Source organism: Silurus meridionalis, chromosome 1 (assembly GCF_014805685.1).
Source record: "Silurus meridionalis isolate SWU-2019-XX chromosome 1, ASM1480568v1, whole genome shotgun sequence".
Lineage (NCBI taxonomy): Eukaryota > Metazoa > Chordata > Actinopteri > Siluriformes > Siluridae > Silurus > Silurus meridionalis.
In genome coordinates this window covers 6,725,418-6,743,829 of record NC_060884.1, presented here as the reverse complement: position 1 = coordinate 6,743,829, position 18,412 = coordinate 6,725,418, and the positions used below count along the sequence as shown (strand labels likewise).

At 37.6% G+C, this 18,412-nt stretch overlaps 2 protein-coding genes across 6 annotated transcripts in view; both read right to left on the bottom strand.

Moving 5' to 3' along the window:
* The window catches only part of ptprnb (protein tyrosine phosphatase receptor type Nb), a 32,059-nt gene extending 29,888 nt beyond the window's left edge, over positions 1-2,171 (bottom strand). For 2 of the 5 annotated variants that reach the window (XM_046870841.1, XM_046870596.1), the window contains exon 1: positions 1,729-2,169. In XM_046870841.1, the coding sequence (XP_046726797.1) occupies positions 1,729-1,804 (76 nt within the window). In that variant the 5' untranslated portion in view covers positions 1,805-2,169. Of the gene's footprint in view, positions 1-1,728 lie in introns of all 5 variants that reach the window. The other 3 variants (XM_046870923.1, XM_046870679.1, XM_046870761.1) reach the window with 3 other exon arrangements.
* A 2,656-nt stretch (positions 2,172-4,827) lies between these two features.
* LOC124393558 (aspartyl aminopeptidase) lies at positions 4,828-13,630 on the bottom strand. Its single transcript, XM_046861472.1, has 15 exons — positions 13,494-13,630; positions 13,285-13,375; positions 12,130-12,218; positions 11,375-11,488; positions 10,283-10,408; positions 10,063-10,187; positions 9,856-9,946; positions 8,698-8,805; positions 6,665-6,742; positions 6,468-6,548; positions 6,185-6,345; positions 5,930-5,969; positions 5,745-5,846; positions 5,489-5,656; positions 4,828-5,216 (listed from the first exon to the last, which is right to left on the bottom strand). The coding sequence occupies exons 1-15, from the start codon at positions 13,497-13,499 to the stop codon at positions 5,166-5,168; spliced, it is 1,431 nt and encodes a 476-aa protein (XP_046717428.1). The 5' UTR covers positions 13,500-13,630; the 3' UTR covers positions 4,828-5,165.
* Between the last annotated feature and the right edge of the window lie 4,782 nt (positions 13,631-18,412).

The following is an 18,412-nucleotide window of genomic DNA, read 5'->3' as shown; positions in this document are numbered from 1 at the left end:
AAGTGCAGACCTGCAGTAACTACAGGGGAATAAAGTTGATCAGTCACACTATGAAGTTATTGGAAAGAGTAGTAAAAACTAGGCTGAGGGTGGAGCTGGCAGAGTTGAAGATGCTGAGATTTTCATTGGGAGTGACAAGGATGGACAGGATTAGAAATGAGATTATTATAGGGGAGTAGGATGCATGTAGGATGTTTTGGGGACAAAGTGAGAGATGCCCGACTGAGATATTTTGGACATGGTGCAGAGGATGGAGCCGCCAGGAAGGAGGTAAAGAGGAAGGCTAAAGAGGCGGTTTATGGATGTGGTGAGGGAAGACATGCAGTTGATTTGAAGGAGGAAGATACAGTATGGAGAAGGATGATCCGCTGTGGCGACCCCCTGATGGGAGCAGCCGAAAGAAGTAATAGAAAACAGGGATGCATGAATACAAACATTTGTGTGAAGGCAAGAATGTATTTCTCTCCCTTAGCATGTTCTGTTTATGCTTTAACTCATGGCTAATACAGTATTTATAGCCTTCTGTATGTTTCACCTGATCCTGTGATGATGGACTTTAGCAGTTATATCATGGTAGCAGCAGCCACACTGAGATGGCAACACACTCATTTCAGACACAGCAAGAAGTTTGAAATTGTTTGCCAATGAGCACATTACATTATATTTAAAAGCTCTTTTTTTTTTTTGCAACTGCAAAACCAGTTTAAAATTGCACAATGTGAGCCCAGATTTGCTTATTATTAAGACTAAAATGATACTTGGCAAAGATGTACAGCTCTCAGAGGTTTCTGATTTGAGCTTATAGTGACTGTTAAGGCATTTACATGTACACACGCACACACACACACACACACATAAACACACTATACACACAAATTATATATATATATATATATATATATATATATATATATATATATATATATATATTTACATACGTACATACATCATACATACATGAATGAGTGTGTGTGTGTGTGTGTGTGTGTGTGTGTGTGTGTTTGTGTGCGCACTCTACATTTCTACACTGACAGAATGAACACATCAGTGACTGGATCAGCTTCATGGATGAGTCATAGTGCATGCAGAAGGGCCTGTGGGGAGGAGAGGAAAAAAAGGGATGCCATCTTTATTGCAGAAAGTCTTTTTTTTTTTTTTTTTTTTGCGTCGACTAGAAAACGCAGGGTAAGCTGTATAAATAGCTTGCCTTGCAACAGTTGTTTACAACAACAAAGTCTTTGCCAAGTCCTGTCCATACAGGAAATGACACAGTGGTCCTGCTTAAATTGAGATTTGGGTTAGATAATAATAATAATAATAATAATAATGATAATAATAATAATAATGCAGAGGGCTCATTTGGATTGGATGAAGCTAGGTCACGTTTTTTTTTTTTTTTTTTCCCTGCACTACTTGAAATTGCTTTCTGACGTCATAAGATAAAAAAAATAAACAAGAAAAAAATGTAAGTTCTGAGCTGTGATTCCAGCTGCAGTCACGATAAACGCATGCGTAATGCTGCAGGAGAAAAACAACAACCCAAAATAGTTTGGTTTTGGTATGTTGAAAGAAAAAAAAAACATGCATGGGTTTTTTTTTTTTGCTTAAGGATAGTAAGAGCTCCATGGGTGAAAAAGGGATTATAATTTGTGCACTCTGGTTTAACGCAAATCCGCAGCCCCCCGACCCTAAAGACGCCTGAGTGCGTGTGCGTGTTTAATGACGTACCGTATGTGGCAGAAGTGGCGAGCTGCTGACATGCGGTCATTACCCCGAGAAGGATCCAGAGGCGCGGGGACTTCATGATCACTTCGAGGAACGCGAACGCCCTTTAGGTCTTTCCTTAGGCTCACGCCGACATACCGACTCGCCTCCACGCAGAAGCTGCTAAGGGACAGAAGCGATGCTGCCGTGTAGACTACAGACTCCAGAAGCAAAAACACACACAACACGGTGTTTCCACGAAAGTGCACCGCCACTGAGTGACTGTGAGAAAGCAGCGTGTTTGCGCGGAAAGGATGGAGGAAGGGAGGAAGGCAGGGAGGAGGGAGGGAGAGAGAGAGTGAGTGAGGCGGGCAGAAAGAAACCTCAGGAAAGTTGGCTTGAAAAATGCCTCTAAAATGACCCCTCTTCCAATATAAGGCAATTAAATAAAGCGAATCTTAAATTCCCAGTATGTGTAAAGGCTTTTTTTAATACACTCAGCTTCTACACACACTTCCCTTTAATCAGGAGACCTTTCTGTATCTACTGAAGATAGAAAAGAAATTCTTAATATTCAGTGACACTGTGCCCTCTGTAGCTTCAGATTCTTGTACTTGGGCTGTTTCTGTTTCTGACAGGAAATCAGGGATATTTATGATACATAAATGTCAAATATAAAATAGGATTTTGTCATTTGTATTTGATTGGGTTGATGAAAATGGATTTTTGTGTTTTATACTTTTGTTGTATTAAAATCCTTTATAGGAAGTCTACATGATGGCATCATAAAATCATAAAAATCTCAGTAGTTTTCCCAGACTTGTTAAGCTCAGAACACAAAACTGATCCATATGAAAGAAGGTGGTGAAGGTAAGAAACGTGCAGGCTGTCAGCTTTCAAATAGGAGTCCAATGATCGATAATTAAATATTTGATTGCCAAATACTGTACCCTAATTGAGCTGTTTAGCAGAATCATGATTTTGCATACCATTGCATGAATGACTGCCTGGCCCATAATATATTATATTTATGATTAACAATCAAACGATTTATTATTTAAAAATTTGTTGCGATGAATACGTGTGCCATCAGTTGAGATCTTATTAATGACTTGTTTGTCATTGAGTCAGTGTTGCTGATGCAAAGCAGCCCTTCGTTACCAAACACCAAGTAATTCAATTAGTATACAATAATGAGTCATTTGCAAGCTGTTAAACATTAAAGTGTTGGTTATTTTACAAGTAACCTTCATCTGGGAGATCACAAGGATTATGTGTGAATATTTGATGTGTTAGTGTCTGTTTTATTGCATGACTCGGGCAGAGAAAAGCTGTCGCTATCAAACATTGTTTACTTAATCAACTGAGTCAGTGTAATGGTGAAGAACAGAGAAAATTAATGATGTTTGCAAAGAAATGTCATGCTCCCTTGTAAAAGTACTTTAAAATATAAAAATATAGATTATGTGGATACATGGTGTGGCTGCTGTATTTTGTAGTTTATTTCGATACACCTAAAGTTATTTTATTTTAAAATACATTTTAATGTATCTTTGCCCAACCCTGTCCAGTTGCCCAACCCTGTCCACACAGTTGTAAAGAGTAGATATTTTCAGAAACCGTTGTTCAAATTCCAGTCAGCTTCAACCAGTCTCCTGGCAGTTCTTGTTTGACCTTCTTCCTGAACAAATAGCTTTTCCCACCAGAAATGTATTTTCACTCTCTTTATTCTGTATAAATTTTTGGCTAAAGCGAGTTGTGATGAAAATCCCAATACAATAGCAGCTTCTGAAATACTCAAAATTGCCCATCCGGCAATAATAACCACTACACTCAATACTTTATAGATTTTATAGTAAGTAGAAAAATAGTTATGTCAAAGTGTTTTTGCAAAATCCCATTAAATACCCTTTTAAAAGGCAGACAGTATATAAATGAAAAGACTTAAAACAAAATGCATGGTGATTTAACCTTCAGGACACTGCTGAAGACAGATCATATGTTCTCCATCCAAGGAAGTCACTGAGCTACACCATATAGACAAAAGTTTGTGGACACCTGTGGACACTTTTTGTCCCTATTTACTGTGATAATATCCGCCACTCTCTGGGAAGATATTCAACTAGATTGTGGAGATTTGTGTTCAGTCAGCACAAGCGCATTAGTAAAGGCAGGTACTGATGTAGGGATTAGAGGCCTGGGGTTCAGTCAATGTTTCAAATCATATAGCATGCCACTCAAGATCTTCCACCCCAACCTATATCTTCATGCAACTCACTTTGTGCACACGGGCAATTCCATGCTGGAACAGCAAGTGAAGGAATAATGTAATGTTATCTCATTCAAAGACATCCTATTCAATTCTGTGCCTTTAATTTTGTGGTAACAGTTTGTGAAGGAATCACATATAGCTGGTAAAGTTAGGTGTCTTGTCTATATAACGTCTAAGGAAGGCTCTGTTGGCACACATAAATCATGCTGTTCACTTTCAGTTCCACAATCAACTATTTCAGGTAAGCTGCTAAGAGATTCACACAAGCATGTTTAATTACCTTTTTACATGCATTAATAAAATAGCCTAAAGTAGCCATGTTTTAAAGCAGATTTTGCTTTAAGTATTAACTTTTTTTTTTGATGAACACACAAAAAAAAACCTCTCACTGCCATGTAAGCATCACTGCTGTGCAGTTAATTGTCCTCCGTATTAATTCTCTGGTCAGCAGTAGTCCTTATGGCTGTCCCATTAATATAAAATATAGGTTATCATCAGATAGACTACATTTAGTAATTGCACAACTACAATCTATATATACACCAATAAGGCATAACTTAATGTTATGCCTGATTGGTGACCATCATGACCACCTGCCTAACATTGTAATGGGCACCCTTTTGCTGCCAAAACATTCCTGACCCATCAAGCATTAACTTCTTCAGCAATTTGAGGTACAGAAGCTTGTCTTTTGGATCGGACCACACGGGACCGCCGCTCCAATGAGCCTTCGCCGTCCACGACCCTGTCGCCGGTTCACCACTGTTCCTTACTTATACCATTTGTGATAAATAGATTTTTCCTAGTTTAATTTCAGGACTTAAAACTGCACCACAAAGAGTCCCAAAAACTTGATATATGGGATTCTTTTTTATTATTATTATTTCTATCAAATACAATCTGCTTGAATAAAAACAGTCAAACAATTTACAATCAAACAGATAGAAATATAGTGAGTAAAACAGTCTCATTCTTCTAATCCATATCAACTTGTGATCAGAGTAAAACGTAGGACCGTGTTTCAATAGATGTACTTCATTTGAACTTGATTTCGAGTAAAACCCTTAAACATATATGAAGCAAAAACAATGAACTAAATGATCACTTTATTAAGATGAGATGGAGAGATGTTTATTTGGATGTGCATCTGTCCACCTGTCTGGTTGTGGGAGGGTGTCAGAGCAGCACACTAGTCCACCACAACCATCTTTCTCACGGAGGAGAAGTGCTCGAAGAAGCCCTGCAGACAAAGAGGGAAACAAATCTGAGTGTGTAGTAAATTCTTGTGCAGACTCCAGAAACTGCAGAACAGATGCTGCCTAATTCTTGAATGGCTCCGTAATTCAGAGCATTTTTTCTTTGCCACCAAAAACATCAATAAGGCTGAGTGTGAGTTGACAAGAACCAAATTGGATTGAGGTCTTATTCTAAAGAAAAACAGTCCCTGAAGATTGAGAAGATAGAAATTAATTAGAAAATAATTTAATATGAAGATCATACAAATGGAAAGACCTTGAATAGAGTTGTGCTTTGGAGGACTCCGGAGGTACAGCACATCTCTCTGATGGAGTGCATGGCCAGCTGAGGAGCACCAATGTCCAAGACTGGAATTCCCAGCCGAGCAGCCAAGATGGGCCCAATGGTAGTTCCACAGGGACTGTCGTTCCGTACCATCACATCCTGGAAGACACACAAATCAATGCCTGTGGTGGGCTGGTTTTATCTGACATCAACTGAACAGGAGATCAGTATTAAATATTAGATGTACCTGAAGAGGCACATTTATCCTTCCTGCGATTTCTCGTATGATGGAGGCAGTTACAGCGGTTGTAGCATATCGCTGGTTGCTGTTAAATTTTAGGACCGGACCCTAAAACCAGAACACCAAGATTTTCAGCACACAGAGTAGAGGATAAAAAGTGTGTGTGTAACAGGGTGTAATGGTTACAATACCTTATGGAAAACTGGTCTGTGGTTCTCTTCATGTTTTTCCCTGTAAGAATGAAAAACAAAAAATCAATACCTTGAACCACATGAAACTATAAAGCTTTTACAGAAACCACAGGAACTGAAAATGAAAAATGGAATCCCCAGTATTTAAGGATGTTTACGGTCCGACACCTGTACGTTTGTTCTTGCTTTTAAAAGATATACGGTTGTAAGGTAACGGATCTGGAAAGAAATGCAGTGATTGGGAAAGTAACTGACTGGTAGTTTGGGTGCAGAGCATGAGCCATGTCAGCACTGATCATGAAAGAGATAGGCATGGCTTCCTGAAATGCAGTCAGATTTTCCTGGCTGGTTGCCAGGCGACACAGAATAAGCTCAGTCAGGTTGGACATGGCGCCCTGAGCACTCTCTGACCCTACCTGCAGGACAAAAGACAATGATTTGGATGTTCATTATGATAAACAATAGATAGAAATGGAGAGGCAAAGCTACATTTTCTTTCTTCTAGCACATCAATGAATAAACAAAATTATTTTCTCACCTCTTCGTTGTCATACAGAGTGACCATGCGAATATTTGTCTCTCCTGAGAGAGAGGCAGTAGTACTAGACTCTATCAGAGCCTAAAACAGATTAAGACATATAATGCTGTAAAAGCAGCATTTGTTGGGTTGTGTGTGCAATGTTACGTGACTGGGGTCATATTTAAAAAATAAATAAATAAATAAAAACACCTTACCGTCAGAGCACAGAAGCAACTGTGAAGGTTGTCCAGACGAGGAGAGAAAATAAACTCTTCATACACACCACCTAGTGCCTATAAAATGCAATACATACTGTATTAGTCTTATTTTAAATCTCTCTTTATGAGTTTGGTAATATCCCACTTTACTCAGATGTCAAATGTGAGTTCGAAAATTATATATGATCTTTTGAACATCTAAAAAACACAATGAATGATCATTAGCATGTCGAGTGATAGAATTCACAAATCATATATAAAGATCATCTCCCTTAATCCAGCTGTTAGGTCTAATAAGATCCCCAGCCCGGATAATGGGGAGGGTTGCGTTAGGAAGGGCATCCACCGTAAAACAGGCCAAATGAGCAACAGTATGCTTTCATACCAAGGAAAAGCACCACAGACGCATTATTTGCTTTGAGAATGTTGATGGAGAAGTATAGAGAAGGTCAGAAGGAGTTCTTTTGTTTAAAAAAAAAAAATTTAAAAAATTAAAAAAAAAAAAAAAAAAAAAAAAAAGAAATGCAAGATGTAACCAAAAAAAAAAATTAAAAAAACTAAAAATAATTTATGGAAATAAGAACAGCACCACCAGTGGCTGCACTGTAAGTAAAAATATGAAAAATGGAATGCCAGAGCACAGGTGTCCACTTTTATCTGGAAAGGGTAGCTTATATATCTACAGTACTAACTAGAAAGCAATCTACAAGGGGCGTTCAAGTCAAACCGGGACTTTTAAGTTCATAAAATAAAAGCACAAATTTGTGGAACATGCATTTATTTTTTAACATACTCCTCTGCTACATTCATACACATATCCCAGTGTTTAACTATGTCTGGAAAAATTCGGCATAGAAACATTTGTCAGTACGCCCGAACCATCCCAGGACAGCCTGCTTTACTTCGTCATCAGTGCTAAAATGCTGACCACTGAGGAACTCGCATGTTTGTCATGGAAGGTGCATCCCCAGTCTTAAGAGCTGGTGTGGGAGCAGGTTTTTATTCGAATCAAGCAGAAAGCAACACACAAAGTCTTTTTAAATCCAATATCAGCTATCGGCTCTCTCTAAGATTGAACACCAATAGAGTCAAGCGGTACATGTTAACAATTAGTTACAGAAAGGAAAAAAACTGCAAAACCTTCCTTGTATTTTCTTCCCCAGCAGCCAACATGACAGATCATACAACATGTAAAACATTCCAGCTCTGAGACAGCTGAAGTCAGCAAAATGTATCTTTTCAATCTGCTGCTCATGTTGCATCATAAGGCAGCATACCACCAGTAGTAAGACAATATCTACATATAAATAAGATAGCAGATGCTTGCTATTGGCAAGTTTACTGGGATTGACAGGAGAGGGAAAGACAGAGAAAAAGATAGTATGTCATCGTTCCTACTCAGAAAGCAATTTTTCTCCCTTTGCTTCTGTGGCATGACTTGCGATATCCTCATGATAAGGTGAACGCTTTCCTGTTTTGTGCTACTCAACGAGCCTGAATGTGTGTATAAATTGTATGTCTATAATCAGTTTGCATTGCTATTAGGCATAATGGTTTACTAATAGATAATGCTGGTTATTTTATGACCAGTGTCGCTGCTATGCATCAGTATCCATGCACTGGTATATCGATGTGCAATTTGCATGGACCACATAAACTGTCTAATAAAGTATGCCTACTAAAGTATGGTCTTGTAGCGCACATGGTTAAGATATAGTTGAAATGATAAAATAAAATTAATCTCAGTAGATTAAAACTCACACAGTTGACAGTAACTCAGTATTGTAACCATTAGGAGCAACTAGAGCACACATGGATTCAAGCCAGGCGTGAATCCATTACACTGATAAATGCAGAGAGACAGCATCAAATAGAGTTGTACAAACGAACCCCCTATCCATAGTCAAGTTTATTCTCCCTGGACGGTCCTGACAGGCGTTGAGCTGCCGTGTGTTCAGACGTGGCACCGGCAGCTTCTAATTTGCTTTGAAAAGCAAAACATCCTGTCAGATGCTCCTTAGAGGACTCACCGCTGGCTGGGTGTCTGCCAGACACAGCTCAAAATCCAGCAGTACATCAGACTTGACCTTCAGCTCATCACAGAGCAGCTGGAGCAGAGCCGAGTGGTGTTTCTCTGCCTGAGGAACACACAGAAGGCCAGATTCTTTTTTTGTAAAAATTGTATTATATTTACAAACTCACTGCCTATCACATTGTAAAAGCCCACATTCCAATTTCTATTGAAATACCTATGAATCTATTCTCTGTGTTTCTCCCACCATGTTCCTGAAGTATAGTCAGTAAATAGGACACTAGTCTGACTTTGATCAACAGACTTAAACATTATGTTTATATGATTATATATTATAAAATATATATTATATGTATGTAAAGATACAATACACATACAATATTGTGTATATATATATATATATATATATATATATATATATATATATATATATATATATATATATATATATATACGATTTTCTTAATAAGGCAATGCAGAATTCATATTTAGGAGGTGTATAAGATAATAAACACCTAGTGTAGTGATAATGTCTGTTTAGCCTCTACCAGGAGAACATTATAGGTTAATTAATATTCAAATGCATTCTAATAAGAACCCCATAGGACTATGTATTGAGTCTTTTTTGTAATTACTTGTGTTGTCTCAGATTTATTAGTATTTAGGGAACAGTTCAATCTCTGGCTCAGACGAAGCCTTGAGGCTAAAGTAAAGGTTTAGCCTCAAAAAAAAGGATGTTTTTGGTCTCAAGACTCGACTAGTCTTGGGCTTGACAGGGACGGTCTTACAACATTACTGTCATATTATTATTCAGTGATTTATCTGTTAGTATTATTCCATAACCAATAAAATATTAAGCAACTACCCTAGAACTATTACGGTAAAAAATGAGAAGTAAATTTGGATTGGGTCTATTTACTAAAATGTACCCAATTCTTTTTTTTTTTTTACACCAAACAGCTTTCTGACCAAAATGTAGAGATTTGAATTGACTTAACCATACTTTTGACATTTATTTCACTCATTAATTATACACGTTTATATTAGACAGTGTCTTCACAAACTTTAGGCTGACATTCTGCGAGTTAGAATTGTAATATGCACCCAAAAAACATACAGAGAGAAAAAAAAAATTATTGGAAGATTGTAGACTTACTGTAGATCCTGCAGTGCAGGTGTCACTAGAAGGAGTGACAGAAGCACCTGTCTCTAGCTCTTCCTTAATGGCGGTGGCCAGTAAAGGCACACTGAATAAAACAAACACACACAAAAAAATTACTACACATTATTGCATTATATTGTATTGTACTGCTTCTAGTCTCTTCCTCCTCCCTGTAGCCTTCTCCTCATCCTGTACACTCACAGGTGGTTTTCCTTATTGGGGCCAAACGAGTCATTGACATCCCTCTGCAGGTGAATGGCCAGATGGGGGATCCTCAAAATAGGCCGTTGGACATGCACGAGACGATGCACCAGCTTGTCTCCATCCTACACTCACAAACACAGAAATCAGGTGTTTGTCCTAACACAGCCGGGGTGAGATATCCATATGTAATCTGTATGTCTACACTTAGATGACATACCTTGACCATAACACGGCCGGCAACCGTCAGATCCCGATCGAACCACGTGTTCCAAATTCCTCCTCCGTAGCATTCTACGCCTACCTGCAGGCAGCCTGACTTCGTCTTCTTGGAGCATGGCTTTACCTGGTCACAGGTGTGAACACACACATATATATTACATACCGTAATTTCCGGACTATTAAGCGCACTCAAATATTCCCCACTGAATTTTACAAAGATTTTTATTTTGAACATAAATAAGCTGCAGGTTCCTACACTGAAACTAATGAACTTTACACAGGCTTTAATGAAAGACAGTGTCTGTTACATGACTTGTATCTAAACAGTAGCCTACCAAGAAAGTCATTGTTCACTGTCTTCCTCCTTCCTTTCACAACTATTTCTCTCGGGAGTTTTTCTTTTGGCATCGTCGTATGTTTTATAAAAATCACCATCAGTGAAGCTTTTCTCCTGATGCCGTGCAGCTCAGAACACAGGTGAAGTGCGTTTTTTCATGCCCGGATGTTTTCAGCGTGACGAATGATTCGTATTTCCTGTAGACACTCCGAGTGAGCGGCAGGTCAAACGTCAGAGGAACATCATCCATATTTATGATGTGGTGCGGCCCGATTCAGTGGGAGCGCATCTGATTTAATATAAAGAATTTCATTGGTTCACCTGAACCCGTTCGGCAATTTCATTGGTCTAATGTTATGAGGCTCAGTTTTTTAGCATGAAGCTTGTGAAACCGGGAAAAACCCAGGAAAAATCCATAAATTAGCCGCTTCGTTGTTTAAGCCGCGGGGTTCAAAGAGTGGGGAAAAAAGTAGCGTCTTATAGTCTGGAAAATACGGTATATTACAATACACATATTTCCATTTTTCTGGATGCTTAATCTATTTATCCAAAAGCATCTATGTATAAAAGTCCTGGGAATGAAATCTGCTTCTCCTATGTGCCAGAGTGAGTCATCTGTCCACCGATGGTTCGTATAATAAGATCAGAATCACCTGCAAGTTTTTGTGCCTATACATAAAACAATCATGTATAATAATGGTCTAGATTTCTATAGGAAATTCTCAAAAAAAAAAACAGTTTGTAAGCTCTTACTCTTAGACAAGGGCTGTCCGTGTGGGCTCCGATGATGGAGAACCCGTTGCCTGGCTTGTACAGTTCACCCACAGCAAAGGCAATGATGGTAGAGTAGTTCCGGGTCACAAAGTACTGTAGAGAAAGAGAGAAAAAAAATAGACAACGCTATAAATCGAGTCAGGACAAATCATTTATTAGATTTATGCTCAATTCTGGCGCATGCTACTAGAATAAAAAGTGAAATACTAGATGAGTCCAACATACAGCATCATCTGATGCTGGTGCCTGATCCTGACAAGCTACTCACCTTCAAAATTTGTCTAAATCGTCCTAAATCATCATCAGTTTGGAGCTTTTACACTCACTTTCTGCTCTTGTAAATAAATCCGAAGCCTCGCCCTTGCTTAAATGGATAATCTCACCTGGATACTAAAGATTTGTACCAATGATCTGCTGCTGCATTCAGAAAGACTTTCCTGTGCTTGTCCAAGGACTCTTATTCACTGTACACTCACTTAAGATATCCATGTATTTCTTATTTCTGAAAGATTTCCTCTCCTGAGGTGATTTTAGAGATCTTTCCCATATCACTATATCTAATTTGGTTTGCTTACTAGGGATTTAACAAGGATGCTTTGCATATTTAGAGAGAATAGCTTTCAGGCATCAACATTAAAATTTCTTTAGGTATATTTAGTTTCTTAACTTTTGCATATTTTGTCAGGGATTGTTTCTGCACAGAAACATGTAAACACAGATACACACACACATACTAGTTTTGCCGGTTTGATATCCCAGTGTTCGGATTCCTTCAGCTCGGTAAAACCAGCTTTTAAAAGCCGAGTCTTGCACTCCTCAACCACTGTAAGAAAAATGGATGAAAAGTGAAAAGAGCAATAGCAATAAGAATAAAATTCCTGGCTCTAATCTAATACAAATTGCTGCCTTGGAGGCACATTATTGTTGAGATTAGAGGTACATGGACTTTGTACTTAAACCCTTACCTGGATTCATCAAAGCTTTGATCAAGAACAAAGGTTCAAAAAAAGGGCACAGTGCAAGTATTAATGACTCATGAGATAATTCCTGACAAACAGAGTTGAGACTGTTCAATCTTTTCCAACTTAAGTAACATTCATAATCATAAAGTCCATAGTATTTGCTATTGTAATAGACCCTTATGGGGTTATGTTGCTTTTTAATGACTCAATTAGGTCGCTGTCTATAGTTCATTCTTTTGAAACTAGTATTGGGACCATTTTTTTTTTATTTATTTTTTTTATATCTACTCCTACTGGCCATAACAGATAAATTAGGAATCTATTTTAGAGCAAAACTGTGTCATCCCTATATATGTTGTGTATGTTTGGAATGGCTGCTTTGATAACATTTAATAAAAAACTGTGTGGACTCTGTATTTTATCAGACACTTCATCTTTTCTATCCTACCAAGCTGTATTTTAAAAAAAGATCTTTCCGGACGTTGATCCTTTATGTTCCTTCTGTGGCGCTGAGGATGAATCTGTTCTTTATCTCTTCTTCTGGGAAATGTGCACATACGGCTTTGTTTAGGAAAGGTTTGCACATCTTTGTTTGTGTATTTTTTTTTTTTGATCAGCCTACTTATCTTGCAGGCTAAATGTTTGTTACACGAATGTAAATGGCAGTATGCTGAGCCCTATTTTGTTTGGAACTTACTGTACATCCTACATGGACACTCTTTTAAGCCTTCCATGTCTCTGTATCATCTGTTTGATATTTCTTTTTACAGTTTTATATGTAATTCTAGTTTCTTTTTACCCCTGGCATTGATGTCTATGCTTTAAAGTATAATAATAAAAATGTCCAGTGTATCCTCTGCAATTATGCATGCACATAAACTAGTTTAATGACAGATCAGACATGGAGCTGTGTGCCAGAAATCTTACCATGATACGGTGAAACTCCACGATTAACAAAATTTAGAAACTCCTTGGCAGCGGTTTGAACAGCTTCCTTTGAGGTTTTCATGATGAAAGACTACAGAAAATAGAAGAAATCAAAAACACAAGAGATGCATAAACCAAACCATTGGATAAGTCTCCAGACTATTCTGCCGTGATGTACAGCAACTTAACGTCTTTTACATTGACCTCACCTGCATAAATGTTCAGCAAATATTTCCAGACAGCTTCAAATATCCGCAATAAATCACTAAAACTCGTGCGTCTGTGCGTAAAATGACAACCGCCTCACTGTCACCATGGCGCTCTTCCGCCATCTAGTGTTGTGGAGGGCAGAGCCGGATGATGCAGTAATCCCAGGATATATTTATTACAGAATGCTGACTGCTCAAACAATAAACAAGTCACAGAAGAAAAAAATATTAGAATAATGAACATAATACTAAATGATTAGACATATAATCTCCCTCTCTCCTACTCTCTCTCTCTCTCCATGTCTCTCTCTCATATACTATACTGTATATGTATGTAGAATTGTAAGTAACAATTGTAAGAGCCAAATTCCTCCTGAATTCCTCCTGGTCGATGTGTGTGTGTGTGTGTGTGTGTGTGTGTGTGTGTGTGTGTGTGTGTGTGTGTATTTTTATATATATGAATTTTTATTTATATATATATATATATATATATATATATATATATATATATATATATATATATATACATACACATTTGTCTCAGTTGTTTAATTTATGTTTGTTTTTGTCTACTTTTAGGATTTGTGTGACACGTGATTATGTGCTATATTTACTTGCAGTTGTTTATTGTTAGTTTTGGAAATGTAAAGTTTCTTTTTTAAACACTAGATGTCACTATAACATAAAATGAAATATGTTGAATTGCCATCTAAAGATAAACATGAGATAATAGACCAGAATTTTAGCTTTCGTCTCCTGAATTTTACATCCAGATGTGTTAAACAACTCAAAACTTAAATCTTTAGGCAATGTTTCTGGCTGCTCAGTCAGATGTTTCTGGCTGCTCAGTCAGAAACATTGATGGTTTTTACATTGACAGTTTTAACAATGAATAGCTGAGAATTTCAGCTCTTAATTTGAGCCTAGGTTTTGCCTGGAAAAACTACATAGCCAATGCAATGGAACCATTTAGAATGTGCTAAATAAGACATAAACCAGAGCTGTACTAACAATGAAGACAAGCAACGATTTGGCTAGCAGTTGATGACAGAAAAGGTGTGAAAGCTGTACAAAAAAAAAAACCCCAAGACAACAGCCAGTTAAAAAAAAAATCTTAGGTAGGATGAATATTTCATGTGTGCTGATGTTAAATATTGGAAATGCCTACACTTAAATTGGGTTTAGGCAAAAGAAATATATGTACGTATGTATAATGCCGACTCTAAAAATCTCTGTCCCTTGAATATCCTCCTCCAAACACAATATTCACTACACTACAATATTCAGAGCTTGATGTTACACCTGAAGAGGTTTGTTTTGAGTGCAAATGGCATAAAGCTGTGATTTCTTTCTTCCCAGAACAAATCTTGCCATGAAATTGGTGTGTTTAGGTGTGGGGGTCACTTGATTAATGTTATACACATATATTGTATATAGATGTACCAGATAAGGACAACGTCTTTTTCTGCCATTAAAATTTTAACCTGCTTTCCATTGTTCTAGAGGACCCAGCCCTGTTTGTCTTTTAGGTACATCTCGAACAAACTTTTAGGACTAGTGTATCTTTTCAGATGTCTAAGAGCAAAGATAATGATCCCAGGTGATGCACAATGTGTGCAGATAAAAGAAATAGCAAAAGCAGGAAATACAATCTGTACTGCTCTGTCCTCTCAAGATATTGGCAATTCACCTTAGATAACAATGTGCAGAAAGGTCATTCATCCGGTAAAGTCCATTTTCCGTTAAATTACAGGAGGATCAATGGGAGTTCAATGGCATTGTTAATACTGAAGGACACCAAAAACGATTCTGCATTACCGTGTTTTATTTACGTAAAGAATCAGCTATAGATTGTTGACATCCAGAACCCAAAATCCTTTGTATCACAACACTTGCCTGAAGATGCCTTTCAGGTTTCATGTGTGTCCATACAACCAATACATAAAGCTATTTTTTGAGACCCCATTTGGATTGATTGGTGATGTGGAAGTCATGTTGGTTGCAAATTCACCAGAATGGTTTTTATAGCTATAATATGAGATTTTGGTGAAAGACCATTTTTGGAAACATAGCTTAAAATAATTGCAGGACTTGTTTACAAACATTTTCATCAAATTATGCACAATTTCATACATTTTAGTGTATGTGGTCTCACTCATGTTTAGCCCCCAAAAAAAGTTTTTTCCACAGAGATATAGTTGTTTTTTGTGTATAAACCATGATTGGCCTGAATGAGTGGCTGGCTTATCTATACATTTTAAATTGTGTGTGAAATCATGTAAGAAATCATGAGTTAGAGTTGTATGTGTAAAACAGTCTTCTCCTTGTAAGAATCAATTCATGTATGACTTCCATAATGTTTTCAAATGTAACCAATGTTTGATTGTTATTGAGGTGCACAATCAAAAACAAAACAAAAAGACAAAAAGAAAGACAGAAAGACAAAAAGAAAGACAGATCAATGTATGTTTAGGTGTGAAGTTGGGTAGGTGTGTGTAGATGGTGTGTATGTAATTGTGTTTGTAAGTAGGCATGTAGGTGGAAAGATGGGTGGGTAGGTGTGTGTAGGTAGGTGTGTAGATGGGTGGTTAGGAAGGTGTGTATAGGTAGGTGTGTGGGTGGTGTGTAGGTAGGTGATTTGTAAGTAGGCGTGTAGGTAGGTAGTTGGGTGGGTAGGTGTGTGTAGGTAAGTGTGTAGGTGGAGTGTAGATAGGTGTATTTGTAGGTAGGCGTGTAGGTGGGTGGTTAGGAAGGTGTGTGTAGGTAGGTGTGTGTAGGTGGTGTGTAGATAGGTGTATTTGTAGGTAGGCGTATAGTTTGGTGGTTACGAAGGTGTGTGTAGGTAGGTGGGTGCGTGTATATATAGATGGATGTGCTTGAAATGTTTGTAATTTTAATAACAACAGAAATTAAGGCTACTCCTTTGAGTGCTTCAGGGTTAAAAATGAAAAGGATTCATTAGAATTAATGCCAGAGCTATTCATGAATTCATGAGCACGGTGGTAAAAACTGGTATATAGAACACCAGAACTGACTTTTTTTAATTTCCTGGGTAATGTTAAAAAGACTATCTAATGACGAACTGATAATGGAAGGTTAAAGGTCAGAAAGTACTGTCGCTAAAGCTTGTCAACATGCCTATGAAATAGATTAATAGTTTATTCTCGGTTACAGGAGTGTGTTTCCCTTGACATGGCCACTTTAATAAACCAATACACATTTCCGGAATAAGATGTGAATGTTTGCATTCTGTTGCCTGGCTGCAATAGAATATTTAGAAACATGACCTGTCATACACACACACACACACACACACACACACACACACACACACTTTTCGTACTATTCTTGTAAGGACCTTTCAAAACTGTAATGAGTAAAGCAGCTAAATCTATACTATAAATCTATAAAACTTTAAATACTTTAAAAACAGACAAAAATTGGTGCACACTATAATAAAACATAAAAATATGTATACACACATACACCACACACCTCTACACCTTTATGCATTCTGCACATAAAGTTCACTTTCAAGTCAACTCAAAGGTGCTAATAGTTATAGGAGGATATCAAGTTTAGTAGAGGAAAACTTTTTATTAGCAAATGACAATCTTGAAGTTTAAATTTCAATGTTTTTATTGTAATATTTTTGCCTGGCTGCAGTAAACGATTTAGAAGCATAACCCCTTTCTCTGTCTCACCAATACACTCTGTTAGCTGTTAGCTGTAGGTATTTATAAAAATGCATACAAAAATATATTTGAAAACCAAGCTAATAGGAGAAAAAATAATTAGACACCTTGCTTATAAAATTATAAAAAAAAAAAAGCACGTACCATATTTTCGGGACTATAAGCCGCTACTTTTTTCCCATGCTTTGAACCCTGCGGCTTAAACAACAAAGCGGCTAATTTATGGATTTTTCCTGGGTTTTTCCCGGTTTCACAAGCGTCATGCCACCAAAAAACTGAGCCCCATAACATTAGACCAATGAAATTGCCGAACGGGTTCAGGTAAACCAATGAAACTCTTTATATTAAATCAGATGCGCTCCCACTGAATCGGGCCGCACCACATCATAAATATATCATAAAAATTATGTTCGTCTGGCGTTTGACCTGCCGCTCACTCGGACTGTCAATAGGAAATGCGAATCATTCGTCATGCTGAACCAGGCATGAAAAAACGCACTTCACCTGTGTTCTGAGCTGCACGGCATCGGGAGAAAAGCTTCACCGATAGTGATTTTTAAACGCACGACGATGCCGAAAGATAAACTCCCGAGAGAAATAGTTGTGAAAGGAAGGAGGAAGACAGTGAACAATGACTTTCTTGGTAGGCTACTGTTTAGATACAAGCCGTGTAACAGACACTGTCTTTCATTAAAGCCTGTGTAAAGTTCATTAGTTTCAGTGTAGACACCTGCGGCTTATAGACAGGTGTGGCTTATTTATGTTCAAAATAAAAAATCTTTTTCAAATTCAGTGAGTGCGGCTTATATAGTCCGGAAATTACGGTAGTTACAAGTTACATAAAATACATCAAATTCTAGATATTAATGCTGCTCAGAAATGGTATCTGTATGTTGCTAAGGGGAGAGTGGTGGCTCAGTGGTCAAGATGAAGACGTAGTGAGTTCAAATACTAGCACCACCAAACACCCCCTCCTGGGACCTTGAGCAAGGCCCTAAACTCGCAACTGTTTAGATGTATAAATGTAAGTCGTGCTGAATAAGGGTGTCTGCCAAATGCCAAAACTGTAAGTGTAAATGTTGCCAATTGAATAGAAAAAAGCTCAAATGTCCCTGTCAATATACTTGTTTAAATAATATGCAGAAGGAATGTTCATGGAAGGACTACTAATGATCCTTGCAAATATACACAACACACAGTTTCACAACAAGCTTTCAGACTAAT

Excerpts from the sequence above, each read along its gene's own strand:
- LOC124393558 (XM_046861472.1), bottom strand. Across the intron at positions 5,847-5,929 it reads ACAGACCAGTTTTCCATAAG|GGTCCGGTCCTAAAATTTAA; the intron begins GTATTGTAACCA and ends TTCTGGTTTTAG. Across the intron at positions 5,657-5,744 it reads GGATAAATGTGCCTCTTCAG|GATGTGATGGTACGGAACGA; the intron begins GTACATCTAATA and ends TGTGTCTTCCAG.